Source organism: Tiliqua scincoides, chromosome 4, assembly GCF_035046505.1.
Source record: "Tiliqua scincoides isolate rTilSci1 chromosome 4, rTilSci1.hap2, whole genome shotgun sequence".
Taxonomy (NCBI): domain Eukaryota; kingdom Metazoa; phylum Chordata; class Lepidosauria; order Squamata; family Scincidae; genus Tiliqua; species Tiliqua scincoides.
In genome coordinates, this window is record NC_089824.1 from 53,101,359 (window position 1) to 53,118,687 (window position 17,329).

The 17,329-nt window shown below is 46.8% G+C and overlaps 1 protein-coding gene across 3 annotated transcripts in view; it reads left to right on the forward strand.

Annotated features, from left to right (window-relative positions):
• Nucleotides 1-3,319: 3,319 nt before the first annotated feature.
• KCTD1 (potassium channel tetramerization domain containing 1) overlaps nucleotides 3,320-17,329 on the forward strand; it is a 60,589-nt gene continuing 46,579 nt past the window's right edge. Inside the window, exon 1 of one of the 3 annotated variants that reach the window (XM_066626046.1) lies at nucleotides 3,320-3,360. Coding sequence is in view for 1 of the 3 variants with exons in the window: in XM_066626043.1 (XP_066482140.1) it covers nucleotides 4,671-6,503 (1,833 nt within the window). In the remaining 2 variants the exon portion in view is untranslated. Of the gene's footprint in view, nucleotides 3,361-3,715; nucleotides 3,855-4,670; nucleotides 6,504-17,329 lie in introns of those variants that run through there. The other 2 variants (XM_066626044.1, XM_066626043.1) reach the window with 2 other exon arrangements.

Consider the following 17,329-nt stretch of genomic DNA (forward strand, 5'->3'; position numbering starts at 1 on the left):
TTCACCGGCAAAATTTCTGGCACAGACCTGAGAAGCCCCACTGCAGGGCTTTGGGCTTTCCCAGGGAAGGGGACTTTTGTCTCTGAGGAGACCTCCAGCTGTTCTCCAATGCCTGCTGAATACAGCGGTAGCCTCTTTGGCACCACTGCTACAGCAGACACCAGGAAGCTCAAGATAGAGCTGCCCATAAGCATCATTACTTGCAAGTTTTAAAAGCAGAAAGCCAGCTCCGAAAGCAAATGTATCTTAGAGCATAATTTGTGGCAGGGGGAGGGGGAATGTTGATGCTGTTAGGCAGGTAGGTCATTTACTCAAGGTTACACTCAGCACCTTGTTGCTGTTGTCAGACATGGAGATCCCTGAAAGAAAGAATGAAAAGTTACACACACTTAGGGCACAATCCTAACCAACTTTCCAGCCATAGCATAGCTGTGCCTGTGGGGCAATCATGGAGGCCTCCTCAAGGTAAGGCAATGTTTGTTCCCTTACCTTGGGGCTGCATTGTCCTTATGTCAGAGCTGCAAAATGGGTTAGGATTGTACCCTCACTCTCTGCCTGATTCCCCTACCCCTTCTCTCCAAGTTGCTGGATCACCATGAAAACACAAAATTTAGTACAGTATGTGTTTGTGAATATGAACCTCATTCTACCATATACACCGGGCAGTGAATCAAGTCCAGCATTGCATACATCACATTTTTCATGGTCTATCTTCTTTTAGCATCTCATTGCAGTTCTAACTGATGCACATCTGAGAGGAAACCCCACAGAACACAGGGTACAATCCTAACCCCTTATGCCAGTGCTTTCCAGCACAGGCATAGCAGTGCCAATGGGACGTGTGCTGCATCCTGCAGGTGGGTGTCACTCACTGGAAAGCACTGACATAAGAGGTTAGGATTGTGCCCACAGTGGACTGAGCAAGATCAAAACCTCCCCCCCTCCCAAGTTCATGGACCATCCAGATACAAATTACACATTGTAATACACATTTTTGTGTTTTGAAGACAGAAATGGTTGAATGGTTGAATGATGTGTTCACTCTGAACACATCACTCTGAACACATCATTGGAAGTAACTCTGCAATCCTATGCACACATACTCTAAAGTACATCCTACTGAACTCAGCAAGACTGACTCACCAAGAATGAGTAAACATGCCTTGGGCTGCAGTCTGATGCAAATATGGCAGTATGTCCCATTGAATTCTGTGGGGCTGAGCAGAGATGCTTCTTCAAAGCCCTATGTTAAGGATAGGGAAAGTGGAAGGAAGGATAAACTGAGGATTCCAATGTTGCCTTGGGGGACGAAGACGACACTGTGTGTGTGTGTGTGTGTGTGTGTGTGTGTGTGTGTTCAACCAGGTGGAGGAGAGCATTGAAATTCATGCAGTGACTTAGCATGACTCTGAACACCATGCCCCCTTTTGTTGCAGTAACATTTCACTTCGTTTTGATAACACTTCAGACCTGGGACCAGTGGCATAGCTAAAAGGCAGGTGACCAGATGTCATAAGCGCAAAAGAGGACAAGGCACCCTAAAATGTAGGACATCAAGAAAAATGGAGGACACGATTAAATAAAAACACTTGTATATGAATTTCATGTGGTTAATTTAAACACTATATTACTTATTATTAAATTTAAAAAGATATTACATATAATTTATTAATTACAAGGAGGCTATGTGCTGCCTGCTTACAGGTAAAGGAAGACATTTAAGTTCTTTTCCATGGAATGAGGCTAAAAAGAGGACATCTGGTCACCCTGCTAAAGGAGGAGCGAAGCACTGAGTTTTGCAGGGAGCCTCAGCAGGGTGTGCAAAAGGCCCCTCGTTGGGACATTCTGGGTGGGGGGAGGAGCAAAACGGAGGCGAGGGGGAGGGACAGCTTGCACACCGCTGTGTGGCTCTCTGCAAGAGTGCTTTGCACCCCCCTCTAGCTACGCCACTTCCTGGAATTCAGTCTTGGGACCACTTTGAGCAGCTGCCACCTGTGTGCCCCCAGTACTTTGAACTTTGAGTTGAAAAGCGGTATATAAATACTGTTAATAATAATAATAATAATAATAATAATAATAATAATAATAATAATAATAATAATACTTCCACGCGTCTCACAGCCCCAATCCTATCCACACTTTCCTGGGAGTAAGCCCCATTGACTCTAATGGGCCTTACTTCCGAGCAGGCATGCATAGGCTTGGGCTGCTGGAGAGCCTGCGTGGTAGTGAGTGCTGCTGTCAAATCGCCTACCTCACCAGCCCTTCTTTTAAGGGATCAGACGGGCAACAGACTGTCATCTCTGCCCTTATCTGTGACTCACATCTGGGGCGTTGCAAGTGCTCGTCGGGACTTGTCGGAGGCCTGACAAGGTTTTCCCACTGGAGTATTTTTTTTTTTCCCTTTCACCAGGTGAAAGGACAGCCCCGAGTGAATGAGTGAGTGGGAAACAGCTCTGCCCAGCAAAGACACAGTGCAGTCAGTTTCGGAACGCAGAGTTGGTTGGGCGAGTGGAGCGAGCCGAGCACGAGTGGGAATGAATGAACGCGTGCGCGGGGGGCGAATTCACACGTGCACCGCGAATAGTGGGGGAAAGCCCCACGTACACCCCCTGCGACTTGCTTCTTGGGCAACACGCGTAGCCCCTCTGGCGTGTTGCGCCATCCACCCCCCTCTCCGATGGGTCCCCGGAGCCAAAGCCTGGGCTGAAAGTCGAGGAGGGCTTTAGTGGCATCTGGACCTGCCAGGGGGCGGGGGGGAGGAGAGGGGAGAGCGGTTCCAGCGGGTACGAACTTGAGGGCGGTTTGGAGCTGCAGCAGCAGCAGCAGCGCCAGGGCTTGCCGAGTCCCGTCGCGCCCCAGGGAGATGATGCCTCTTTGAGATGGGTCTGCGTGGAGCGCTTGGAGGGAGTGGGGTGGCGGGGCGGCGTAGTAGTGGCTGTGTACGCCAGTGAGTAAGAGGGGGAGAGGGAAATGTGGACGCCTCTGCTCTGCAGGGCTGGGGCTGTGCCTTGTGCAAGAGTGTGTGTGTGTGTGCGTGTGTTGCAGCTGCCTGTCCCCGCAGGCTGGGAATAGCTCCCGATTTGCCTCCTGGCTGCGGACTGCGTGGGTTTTACTAGCCCTGGCGGCTTCCTCCGCTCCTCGCTGCCGCCTTCCTCCAGCTTACTAGCGCCAGGCAGGAAACCAGCGGGCGTCCTGCTCTTGCACACACTCGGAGGCTCCGGTCCCCCCGCGCTCTGCAGGGCGCCCCGGCCAGCTGCCTTCCTCGGGGGACTCGTCCTCTCCGGCTGCAGCCCAGGCTGGAGGGACGGCTCGATGCCTGCGCCGTGAAGCCGCCGAGGAGGGCGATCGACGCGCCTGGTATGCAGCCGGGGTGGCGTTTCGGTGCCGGCTTTTGGGGGGGCGGGCGGGCGGGCGGTGGGTGGGATGGCCGGGGAGCAGGAGGCTGGCGAGGGAGGGGTGAGGCGCTCTCAAGTGCTGACGATCCTACAAGTTTCTCTGCTGCTGCCGCGGCCGCCGGAGTCCAACTCCAGAGCCCGCTGCTGAAGGAGGCTGGGGGCTCCTCCGGGGCCGCGTTCCCGCGCCCGGCTGCCAGAGATCGGCGGGGAGGAGCTGCCTTGTGTGCGGGAGGGAAGCGGAGGAAGGAGCTCACCTGCCGCAGTTGTGTGGCAGCGGCTGCTGCTGCGGCTCTCCCTCCAGCCACTCCAGTGCCCCCCCTCCACCGCCACTGCCAGCAAGGGGGGGCACAGCCTCCCTTCCCTTTCTCCCTTAAGCAATGAGCAATGAGCGGGGGCTGCTGGGCTGCTCTTCGGGCATCACTTAGCAGACGGCAGCTGGCACCGCACTGACTCTGGGTAAGTCAGGTTCAGCCTCCCCCCTTCTCAAGGGTGCATGCACGGGCCAATAAAGTGTGTGTGTGTGTAGTTAGAGAGGGAGAGTGCGTGTGTGTGTGTGGAGAGAGAGAGAGAGAGTCAGACCAATAAAGTGTGTGTGTGTAGTTAGAGAGAGTGAGAGAGAGTGTGTCTAGAGGAGCGAGAGTCATATGTATATATGACCAATAAAGTGTGTGTGTGTGTAGTTAGTGTATGTTTCTATAGAGTCTCTCTCTCTCTCTCTATATATATATATATATTTACATACACACACACAGATTATATCTATCTATCTATGACAAATAGTGTTTGTGGATGGATACATAGTGTATGTGTCTGTCTGTGTTTGTGTGTGTGTGTGTGTGTATATATATATATATATAGAGAGAGAGAGAGAGAGAGAGAGTGTCATATATACACACACACCCAAAGTAACCCTTTGCATTGCATTAGCCTTCTGTGTGTGGTCATAGCCTGGGGTGGGAAGTCTTTGGAGCTGCTGTGCCTGTTTGGTGGTGTCTTCTAGCCTCTCCTCCCCCTCCCTTTCCTTCTTTCTGCTGCTGCTCCCCCACCACCCCATCCCCTGCTCCTCCCCCCCATCCCCTGCTCCTGCTGCTGCTTCCCCACCACCCCATCCATTCCCCGCACAGCAGCCCCAACCAGTGGGAGCGCGCGGCCCCTTTAAGAGCCCAGCTTTGCCTCCCGGTAGCTGAAGGTCATTAAACACAAAAGCTCTCCAGCGCTGCGGTCCAATATAGCGCATGCGCCCTGCCCGAGGACTGGCAGGGAGACGGCAATATGGCGAGAATGCCTGGCAGCGGCGGAGACTGGAGCACCGCGGGCGGCGCAGGAGGAGGAGGCGGCGGCGGAGGAGGCGCAGGTGGCGGCGGCGGAGAGAACAATGCGGGGGGCAGGGGCGGCCCCCACCGGCCCTTGCACTACTGCAGCGCCGGGGAGGAAGAGGACGGGGAGGACGAGGATGAGATCCAGGAGGTGCAGATAACGGGGGAGGAGGAGGAAGGCGCCCATGGGGGGGTCCTGCTGCTGGACGAGGAGGAGGAGGAAGAGGAGGAAGAGGAGATGATGGGGCTGGAGTGGGATGCCCAGGAGGAGCCGGGCCATATCATCCGTATGGACCAGGGCGCCGGGGCGCTGCTGGACTCTGCTGCTGTCCGGGGCCGCCTTGGAGGAGCCAGGGGCGGTGGAGGCGGCGGCAGCGGAGGAGGAGGAGGCGTCGTCGGGGCATCCGCGGGTGGCAGCGCCCCCACGGTGCCCGCGAGCGCCCTCGGGGGGCCCCCCGCCCCCTTGCCCTTGCCCTCCCACCCCACCGAGGACTCGGACCCGGAGGCGGAGCTGCTCCTGCAGCGCCCGGAGCGTTCGCGGTTGAGCGAGAACACGCGCCTGGCCACGCGCTACGCGGTGCGCATCTTCCGCGAGTACTTGAGCGAGAAGGCGCAGAGCCCGGACTTCGAGACCATGGACAAGGGGGCGCTGTGCCGGGTGCTGCGCTCCTTCTACGCCGAGGCGCGCTCCAAGAGCGGGCAGCTGTACTCCAAGTCGTCGCTGATCAGCATCCGCAGCTCCCTGAACCGCTACCTGAACGAGCCCCCCTACTGCCGCACGCTGGACCTCACCAAGGACCCGGAGCTGCGGGCGGCCAACCTGACCCTGGCGGCGGTGATCCGCAAGCTGGAGGAGCAGGGGGCCGGGCCGGTGGTGCAGAAGCAGGCCATCACCCGGGCGGACCTGCGCAGGCTCTACACCTGCAGCGTGTTCAGCGCGCACAGCCCCTTCGGGCTGCTCAACAAGGTCTGGTTCGAGACCTGCATGTACTTCTGCACGAGGGGGCGGGAGAACCAGCGCGAGCTGGGCGAGGACTCCTTCGGGCTGGCCGTGGACGAGGACGGCCGGCGCTTCGTCTACTTCAAGGCTCTGGGGCCCTACCACAAGTCCCGCTCCGGGTCCTCCTCCTGGGGCAAGAAGCGCCCCGACGGCGCGGACGAGGAGAGCCTGCCGCGCATGTACGAGACGGGCACCGAGTTCTGCCCCTACGCCAGCTTCGTCAAGTACCTGGCCAAGCGCAACCCGCTCTGCAGAGCCTTCTTCCAGCGGCCCCGCGACCACTGCGGCGAGGGGGACGCCACCTGGTACGAGAACAAGGCCATCGGCAAGAACCTGCTGGGCACCCGCATGCAGATGCTCTCCAAGGCGGCCAAGCTCTCCAAGACCTACACCAACCACTGCATCGGCGCCGTCTCCGTCGCCACGCTCAACAGCATCGCCGGCATCGGCTCCAGGCTGCCCCCCGGCGGCCCCCCGGGGGGCTGCTGCGCCCTCAATGGCCGGGCGCGCCCCTCGCCCCCCAGCACCTGCGCCCTCCCCAAGGACGTCAAGGTAGAGGCGCCCGCCAAGCGCCCGCTCTATGAGGCCGTGTACGCGGACCCCCGCGGGCCCTCCTCGCCCCCCAAGAGACTCTGCCTCAGGCCCGCCAAGCCCCTCGACGCCGCCTCCGCCGTGGTGGTGGTCTCCGTGAAACACGACCCCCTGCCTCTCCTCGTCCCCGAAGCCAATGGGCACAGAGGCACCAGTTCTCCCACTGTCATTTCGCCTGCTATGGTTTCCCCCACACAGGTAACAAAACGACCCCCCCCATCACTCCCCCTTCTTTCCCCCATCCCTGCCTGGCTACATGACCCTCCTTTTCCTTCTCCAGCTGCTCTGGAGCACAATCCTAAGCATGTCAACTCGGAAGTAAGTCCCATTATGTTCAGTAGGGCTTACTCCCAAGTAAGTGTGAATAGGATTGTAGCCTTGGAGCCCAATCCTAGGCATGTCTACTATAAGTCCTCTTATAGTCAATGTGGCTTACTCCCAGGAAAGTGTGGATAGGATTGTAAGCCTTTGAGCCCAATCCTATGCATGTCTACTTAGAAGTAAGTCCCATTGTGTGCAGTAGGGCTTACTGCCAAGAAAGTGTGGATAGGATTGTGGCCTTGGAGCCCAATCCTAGGCATGTCTCCATATAGTTAATGGGGCTTAATAGTCACCTAATAAATGGGGCTTACTCCCAGGTAAGTGTGGATAGGATTGTAGCCTTGGAGCCCAATCCTAGGCATGTCTACTCAGAAGTAAGTCCCACTGTGTTCAGTAGGGCTTACTCCCAGGAAAGCATGGATAGGATTGTAGCCTTAGAGCCCAATCGTATGCATGTCTTACTCAGAAGTAAGTCCCCTTATAGTCAATGGGGCTTAGTCCCAGGTAAGTGTGGATAGGATTGCTGCCCTAGTCACCTTAAGGAAACCGATCAAAGCAGAAATAATGCATGTTGTGGGTCCACCTCAGGCAGGCAGCCACTCTTTCTTGGAGTGTAGATCAACTTGGGCATGCATCTACCTTGCATGCCCAAGTCTTTCAAGCATGAGTCTACCCTAATGTAGACTTGAGAACTTTCCAAGTTTTACGACCACCACTTGGGACAGCCACTGTCCTGATTCTTAATTTTGAGATTCTCAAGGAAACTGGGAGGAAAGGTACATTTTCATTATGTTTTCCTCCCCTCTTCTCCCCCCTCTTCCAAAGAATGCACTTGTGACCTCCCTGATTTTTGTTTGAGGCACCAACTTTGTGTGTATGTTGCTCAGTGTGGTAGGATTAATAAGTGACTGGAGAGCACTGGCCTCTTTCTTTGGGAAAGTGAGGCAAAATTGTTTTGTGGGTGCATGTTTTGTTATGTTTGGAATTATTTAAATGTCCATATTCCTGCTATTGAAGATGGTCTCATCTCATAAATTTTTGGATACAGCTCAATCCAACATAGTGTGATGAGGATGTAATTTCAAGTATCAGATACTCTTAGGAGAGGCGATTTTAGCAAAAAGTGTTCCTTTTGGTTTTGTTGAAATGAGGCATGTGTCTTGGTCCAGTTTGAAGTAATGTGATTTCAGTTGCACACTGTCAATTCCCAGCATGATGGGGACTGTTTTTGGTGCTGTGCAATATATTGTGTTTGAGGCAACCATTTTAGCAGGAGCTGTTGCTGCAGTTGACTCCTAAACCTCCTGGTGATCTGGTCTCCAGCAGTCACAATGATTTCAGTCTAAGCTCTGAAAGAGTTTTATTCTTTGAATGCAGGTATATGACATGCCTGAGCAGTTACCAAAGTGGAAATACCAGTTTTGTACAAACTGACCCTTTCAGAGGAGTTTACCAACTAATCAGCCAGCCTGAAGGCTCATTGAAGGTCTTTTTGTGAATGGCTGCATAAGTATCTGTCTTCTGTAAAATACATGTGACCTCTCTTTACTACTTGGAGTTTGAAGGCACTTGAGTTTGAATAGTGTACTTAGATCTCCTGATGTGAATGTGAATGACTAGGGATCTGCTGATGTGTAGATAATGTTTTTTTTTATTCTAGCTTTTTTTTGGGGGGGGGGGAGACTACCTCTTCAGTACATCTTCAGCATGCTTCTTACTTCATTTACAAAGTCGGTTCTGATGATAGAAAAAGCATTTTTCTGATGAGTGTTTTCTGTTGCAAGTCTGTAAGCAAGACATAAAAAGGCAATCCATATCCAAAGAAGTATATATTATGCATGTGGAGTGTATTGCCTTATGTTACTGCTTCGAGTATGAGACATTACTCTTTAGATGGAGAACTAACTTTGCTGCATAATTTCTAAAGCCCCCTTACCCAATAAGTTATAATTAACATTCCTGAACTGCACAGGAAGCTTACCTCAGGTGAACTTAAGTTTATATAGATGTGTTCAGTCTAATGACTGTTAGGTCATACATTTCAGTTATAAGGAAAAGTCAAACTACTGAGGAAATTGTATATGCAGTAGATAGAATAAAGACATCTGTTATTTCTGTGTGGATTTTTTTCCCCCAAGAAATGAACATTCAGTGCGAGACTGCTAGTGTTGAAGGTATTTTAGTAGTAATGTCATGCTGTTTGATGTTTGTTTTATTCTTGATTGGGTAAGTAGCCATTCAGCTTTCAGTATGGGGGTGGACAGTAAGCATATTCCCTTATGATGTAATTCTTTTTCTTATTTTTACTGAAAGAAAATATTTGCAATGATTTATTTTTCCAGATAACTGCAACATTGCCCACCCACTTTCTCCATAGGTGGTCCTGTAAGCAAGAAAAAATGTTTTAAAATAGGGAAAATGTTTCTGGACACTTTCCCTCCTCTTCTTGTTTTTTTTTTAATTTATGATAGTCACAGAATGTTTGAAGGAGTGAATGGCTGTTGGGGTTATTAGTCCTTAAGTGTTGCACTGGGCCATCAGTTCATGCAACTGGTCATTAATAGTTACAGTTTAATTATAAGCATAGACTTTCCACGTCTTGTTATTGTGTTGATTTCACAAAGTGACATGCCACTGAATTCCATGGCAAACAGATATGACTACCTTTAAGATAGTTTCAAGGTCTTGGAAGACATAGACTGATAAAATTATTGACTTTCCATATGAATCCTGTCATTCATATGGGTTCTAAAAATAAATGATGATTAGGGATTACAATATTGATCTCACTTAAAAGCAGTTTTACCCAGGATTACATTATGATGAATTTATCTAGTGCCTATAGAATTTGTTGCAATGTTGACATCTTGATCCCGAATATATCTAGGCTGTAGTATATTATGAGGGCATGCATTCCATTAAAGTCAGTGGCTTAACACTGTGATCCTAAACACATTGGCTAGGATCTCAACATTTCCTGCATGCAATGACTTCCTCTTCCAAATTTTCCAAATGAAAATTTGCCATGCATGGGTTTACTCACATGGTACATTCCCGTGTGCATAGGAAAAAATGCCAGAGTTTCCAAGTGTTTTCTCATATAAGTATTGGCCAGAGTTATACCTGTTAACTCTTGGGAAGACAGTGCAGGAGAAGCACTTTCAGACCATTCTTTGGATTGAGCACTGAATCATGGCCATAATATGTGGATAAGGTGATTTTATACATTATGTGGCAAAGCCCATGCGCTCATCAATCTTACACTGAGGTTTTTCATGTAACATGTGGGTATCATCTTCAGTTCTGTAAACATCTTTGTACATTTTCTACAGTGAGGTGTAGGAAACAGTGGTGTAACTCAAGTTGTGTTTGCCCTGTAAAATGTGGAGCCTTCCAAGTTATATTGAAATAATCAGGACATACGTACTTGCATATCACATTTTTAGAACTGGGATACCTTTATGCAAGGTCAGATACGGAAATAAAGAATTTGGATGTTTCTGTGTGGTTTGCTGCCAACCAAACCTAAGTGCACTGGAATTTCAGGAATGTGGCATTCTGGATTTCTGTAACTGTTATTGCAGTTCCCCCTTTTCTTTTGCTCTAAGATATTCTATTAGTGTGCTAGGCACAAAAGTGCTGTAGGAGACAGCACCTGAGTAAGGGGGGGATATTAAATGTTCCTTTCATCCAGTGATTGCTTTAGGGAGCAGGCACAAGAGGCATTATAGTATTTTCATCCTACATGACTGAGCTTGTATGACCTTGACTTCACTCCTTCCACCTTCTGAAGTGCAACACTGTTAATATCACAGTTAATATCAAGTGCAACACTGTTAATAGCTGTACAGTCACTGCCGATGGAAAAAGGCCTGCAAGATGGCTGTTTGTCTCGTGCAAATTTGTATAATTTCTCAGAAACTTTCAAGATTTATACCATCTGTGCTTTTTTAAATTTAGCAACAACGTTTAGAAGTTGTCTTTAATCAGGGCCACAGTGGCAAAATGTGACAACTAATTTCTGTTTTTTATAGTTTGGATGTGCTCTTCCACTTTTGTACAGTTGCACCAGTGTTTGTGTAAGAAAGCTGCTGCTTGTGCTCCTGAGTTAGAAAAAAACATTAGATTGGATTACTGAGGTGTTTGGCACCCAGAAATGTGAAGCCAGAACTCTTAACCATGCTGCACTCTGTATATGAGGAAGTAAAATAAGCATGATTGGGGCAATTAATGTCTTTGGGTTTATTATTTACTGTATTAGTCCAGCACAGTGGATTTGGAAATTGCTAAAGACAGTCACTGTACCAGCAGAATTATTGTCAACTATGAGAATAATGATTGAAAGTTATCTATGGTAGCATTACAAAGCTTAATTAGATTTAGGCTCTCACTTAAACATACCAGAGTTATTCTTAACTCCCAAACAATTTTAAATGCATGTAGTCTTAAATGCATATTTTCACAAGCATGTTGGTCTACAGGAAACAACTAGGCTGTGCAGGCACTCAGCATAGTGAAACAACTGTGCACATCCACCAGCATAAATATTATTCAGCTTTGGTATTCCATTTTGTGGCTTTACAAACATTGAATCTGCTGCCTCCCAACCTGTCAATGGATTCTGAAGACTTCCTCTCTGCAGGCTGATGTACTATCTGTAAGTTGGCCTGTACCTTTTTCACCTTGTAGCTTCTACAGACTGAGATGGTTGTGAGAACGAGCCAGCCACCTTGTGTCTCCTCCCTGAATTGTTACATACGCTTGTGTTGATATGTGACTTGTATGAATCACTGATACTTTCTGGAGCCCAGCTTCTTAAAAACAGGAGTGTAAAAGGCCCATGGAGACAAGAAGAAACAAGAGGTTATGCATTGGAAACACAGACTCTAGAGAAGATGTCACATACACCCCAGGAAGCATGTCAATCAATCAAACCTTTATTAGGCATAAAAATTAACAGATAATATCTCTAAACAATTCAATATATAAATATATGTTTACAAAAGAGAAATAAAGATAAAGGTTAAAACACAACAATTTACTTGCGAGGTAACTCCAGGTTGCTTAGGACCAACAGATTAGCCCGCTTCAAGTTACTCAGGTATAAAATTTCACAACTGGAAGGGTCACGAGTTCAGAATCCCCCACCAACGAAAATTGTAGGCAAACATTCTCAGGAAGACCTTTTTTAGTTCTTAACAATGGGAGAAGGTACTGGTCTCTGGGCACTTGATTGCTAACACAGTGCAAAACAATGTGTAAAAGAGAGTCTACCTCTCTAAGGCCACAGTTACAGACTCGTTCTTTCTTCAGGGCATTTCTAAACCTGCCAGGTAGGTCTTTAGAAGGCAACATGTTTTAAACCAAGTTGCAGCAAGCTAATGTAAAAGCCCTCCTTGCAAAGGGGCACTTCAAGAGGAAGCATGTCTCAAGAAAGCATGAGACACAGAGATTTTAATGTGGACTATAAAATGTTTCCTTTCCATTCATGAAGGTTATAGTAGCATCTCAACACCCTTCAGCAATGCGCAGGCCTGTTGTGGGTTGGGATTTGTATTTATTTGTTAAAGTTTTTAAATCACTTACTTGGATCCAAAAGTGCTGTTGCATGAATTAAAGTACACCCACTCACGCAAGGATGTCCATCCCTGATTTCCCCTCATTTCCCTTTTACTGTTGCAGCCCTTCTGTGCTAACTCCTAGAGTTCATCCCTCATGAGTGGTTGGAGGGGTCACAGTGGCTTGCAGTGAGAAGGGGGAAGTGTTGAAAACGATACTAATTGAGAGGGCAGGAGGCTCCCAGATTTCACATGCGGCATATGATATGAAAAGATCCTTCTTCTTTTGTGTCCTTTCATCTGTGTGATGCATCTCCAGAAGCAATTTCTTTGCAAACTGTCATCATAAAATTTCAACAGAGTCATCGTTTTGGAGATAGTTGAGTAGTCTGCCTCAGTAGTCTGGTGCCCTAATCTTACTGGGGACTTATAGCCAATGTTTCCAGTAAGCTGCACGGTCGTGCAGTTCAAAACTGAGCTCCATGCATTTCAGAGCTTGGCTGAACCAGAAGTTGGCATTGATGTATGACATCATTGCCAAATGCCAGAAGATGTTGCTTCACAGCAACCCAAGGGGGAATCTAACTTACAGCAGAAGATTGCAAGATCTACTGCCATAAGATCCTATGCAGTGCCGGAAAAGGCATGCCGCTATTGTGCGCTGCAGGACTGCTGGAGCAAATGACTAGAGGCCCCACACACGTTCCAGCACCTCACCCAGGTGATGCTGGAGCACATACAGTGGTGATGCTTCATGGGGGAAGCAGGGCCGGGAGAGGGATAGATCTTGAGGACAGTCATGCACACCAAGATCCATCTCCCTTTTTCCAGCCCAGTGCACCCCCGACTCTCCTCAGACTAAATTTGCTAAATAGCTGCTGTTGGTTTGAGGACACCCATTGGTGACCAGGTGGCTTATGGGGAAGTAAGTAAAAATATTTTTATTTATCTCTCCTGGGCTGTCTGGTCATCCTCACCATAAGATACAATGTACATTTTGTTGGCGACACTGCATCACATAGGCTGGTGGGTGATTGGGATGAAAGTGTCATATGAAGGTTCCTTGTACAGAACCAGACTATGGTTGATCTAGGCTCGTATTGCCTACTGACAGTAATGGCAGCTGCTCTCCAGGGTTTCAGACAGAAGTCTTTTTCCCAGCCCTACATGGATATGCCAAGGATGGAACCAGGGACCTTTTGCATACAAAGCATACACTCTGCCATTGAGCTGTGGCTCGTTTCCTAAGTCAGAAAAAGTTTAAAATGTTGTGTTGGCCCAACTCAAGTGATCTTTTTGGCACCATGAGGAAAAGAGAGGCAATTATGAGCAGAGTGCTGAAGGGGCACCTCACAAATTCCCTTCTCCTCAAATAGTTAAATAATTCACTACCCTTAGTATAGGAACATCAAAGACCTAATGCACAAACCAGAGTCACAGGTGCCTGAAAGCATTTTCTTTATTAAATGAAGCTTCTGTGTTTTTACTGTGAAAAAGGCTTCTTTTTCCCTCGCTGTTCTCCTTGCAGAGACCCAAAGATCAGAAAATGCTCACTTTTAATTGGTGAATCTGTATGACAGTGAGCTGCCTTATTTTATGTACGGTATTGAAATAAATGAGTGGTTAAACCCTTTGAAATACACCACTGCTGCAAAAGCCATGGGCTGTAATTAAATGGAATGTAGGGTTGTATAGTCTGCGGCCTTTAGCTATAAACTTGATAATAGACCTTAGTACACCAACTATTGTGTTAGAAGTTGGAACCTAATTAGTTATGTTGTAGATTTTTCAGCCACTTCGGAAGACCTGTCCTCCCCCACTTTTAGACCTGACACAACAAAAAGAAGCATATACATTTTTCTTTTCACTATTCAGAAGTAGAAAACTGTGAATGTGGCTCTGAAATACCAGTGTGCCAGTTACTGTTCAGTGTGTTGTGGACTCAGTAGGGATGATTTCAGTACAATTTGGATTTTGTGCCATTTGCAGGAACCCATACAAGATATGCCTAAAACAAAGAAACCTTTTATAGGGCAGGAGGTCTGGTCTAGAGGGTAGAGCCTCCGTTAGCCCAAAGATAACATCAGAAGGTCGCCAGTTCGAGGACACTGGCAGCTCCCTGAAAAACTGAGAATGGCGAGACCTTGAAGCAGCTGACAAGCCCAGCAGAGTGATTCCACCTGCTCTTGGTGTGAGCAAGAAATGTCTTGGCTGCCCTCCATGTGAGAGATGGAGCTGCTTGTCAGCCTGCATGGGAGAACTGGAGGCCTGAATTAAGACCAAACCAGGATGATCCATTCTGAAATGTTGTTGGTTCTTGAAAGACAGAACCTCTATGATTGTAAAAATCCCCTTGAGGGATTTAGAAACACCTGTCAATGTAAACCACGTAGAATAAAGTCAGAGGAGTAATCTGATGACCAGAAAGGCGATATATAAATACCTTGTTGTTGTTATAAACCCTGACTCTGGGGTACACATTTTCTAAGGAGAAAGGGGATGCTGTATCTCACATCTATGAAGTCCCAAGTGTAACTTTATTTGTGCGTTTTGGTGGTTTGCTAGACTGGAAAAACATGATGAACATGATCACCTTTTGAAGCAACTTTTTCCAGAACGGAGGCAGCGATGTGGGGTGGCCAGATCAGGTCTGGGAAGGAGATGGGCTCAGCGGCAGCCATCAAATCCTAGCTCAATTTCTGAACTTTGATCCTGTGGTGTAGGTCCACATGAACCTGCACTAGCGAATTTACTAGCACAAGCCCAAATAGACCTCTCCATGCTGCCAGAGGCTACCCCTATTCCCCCAATTGTTCCCTATGCAACTGCCCCCAGCTCCGTAGGTTGCACTGGTAGCCATTTTGGTGTCACTGCATCAGCGGGGGGGGGGGGGGAGAATAGGATTGGGCTAGAAAATGTAGCCCTATATCAGTAAATAATAATGTTGGTAACCCTTGAAAAAACTAAAACATTAAGGGTACACTTGATATACTCTTACAGAGTAAACCCCATAGACTCACTTGGACTTGCTTCTGAGTAAACATGCATAGGATTGAACTGCATGGAAACAGAGACTTTCTTTCCGCTTAGGAAAATGCATTTTTAATGTATACAATTAACCTACATAGATATTGTCTTTTTTTTGTAATAATTGCTAATTAATTGGTAAGCCATTTTTACTCATCTCCAAACTGCTTTTCATCTATCTCTTCTGAGAAGCCTCTGGCTTTTAGCCTTTAATCGATTAAAAACTCCATTACAAATCACACTCACTAGCATTAAGCCCCATATAGCAAGCAAAGAAATATTCTGAAGATCCATTATGTCATATTGTGTTTCATTATGCAAGTGTAATTGAGACAAGGTTTTTATTTATTGTTTGCTGTAAATCATTCAGTGTGTATTAGCTGGTAGCTAAGTGTGAATGATGTCTATAGTACCATAAGAACAGCAGCACTATGTTCTGGAGAGAAACTAGAATGTCAATGGTGGGGGGAAAAAACCGAGAAGTCTTATTTGATCTCAGTTGAAAACAGAAAACCTATTTACACAGTATTTACTTACTTATTTACATTAGATAAAACTTATATGATGAAAGCATGATGGGGCAGAAGTACCACATCTGACCAGACTGCCTTATAAAAAAACATTATTGGGCCCTCAGTGAGTTGATGATTGAAGTGAGGTTTGAACCAGGGAAGTCTCGATTTGCAGGGCTAGGAAATGCAGCAAGGTGTGTCCTATATTTAGGAACAAGTGGAGCATAATTGAAAAAATCTTGCCTTGTTGGCCTTACTGAATTTCTGATGTGAAAGTGTGTGTGATTGTGAAGAGCAAAGTTTGTGTGATTTGGCAAAGAGAAAAAAAAATCTAATCCTGCGTTAGCAGTGAATAGAAGTGTCAAATGACCTCCCTTAACGCTACCTTCCCACCTCCTCTGTCCATCAGACTTTTATGTCTGTATTTGTCAAGTCACATCAAAGTATTTTTCTCAATCCAGACAACTTGGATTGTCTTGTTCTTTATTGCTAGACTTTCATCAAATTGCATTCGTTTGTTCATTAAAGCCAGCAATGAATGCTAAAGGAAAAATGAGAAACCAATATATGGCCGCATGAGTTGAAACACAATACCCATGTCTTTGTTCATAGTTTTGTATGCACTACTTATTTCACTATGCATGTATATTCTAAAATATACATCTAAAATATACATATATGCATCTATTTTCAATTTTCATGTACAGTAATTTAAGAATACTGTACCTCTTCATTGTTGCTTGTAACTTCAAGAGGTTTTTTTCCCTTTTGTACCACTTAAATTGTTGCCTCCTGAACTTGCGTTGTTTGTTTCTGTTCCCGTGCAACAGTTATAAAGCATTTCCCTTTCGTTCTACAGCTTAGTGGCTAAGAAATTGCAGGTAATTTCTTCATGGATAAAATTAACTTCCAAGTGTATGCGCTGCATATATAAAACATGCTTCTGATTGTTAACCTTATTTCTACTTCATGCTTGTCTTCTGGTTTTTAATATTGTTTTGGGTTAGGAGATCTTTTTCTTTCCAGTGAGTAGGAAAAAGTCAGGGATGCTTATGTCAGGACTCTTAAACCTAATACTGTCTGCCAATCATAGCAGCATTAGCCTAATGAAACATTTAAAAATAATGTCCTTGTGATATTTTTTGTCAGATACTGTGCCTCATGATTTCATCCCTGTGAATTCCTAGAATTTGGGTGTGATTTCTGTTAGCCTTTTTTTTTAAACCAGCAGAGTTAACACACGTGCCTTTTGATAACACTATTTTTGATCTACTGTCAACTTTACTGAACAGTTAGGAAATTAGTCCCAGTTAACTTGTGCTGTGATTATCCCTAACTATGTTTTTTGCCAGTCTGCAGGATTGGCCTTGGGTGACCTACTTATCAATCTTTTTTTTTAAAGGAATGGACTTGCCTGTATGTATGTAGTGTAATACATAGTGTAAAAGACGAGTGTCTTTTAATTTCCAGTTTGTCCTTTAATTATGAACATTAATTGGGTGTCCTTTAGTTTTGCATGCCATGGTTTGATTACAGCAGACTAGCAGGCTCCTTTTAGTTCTGCAGAATCTGTTGAATAGCTTGATGCTTTAAAAAAATTTTTACC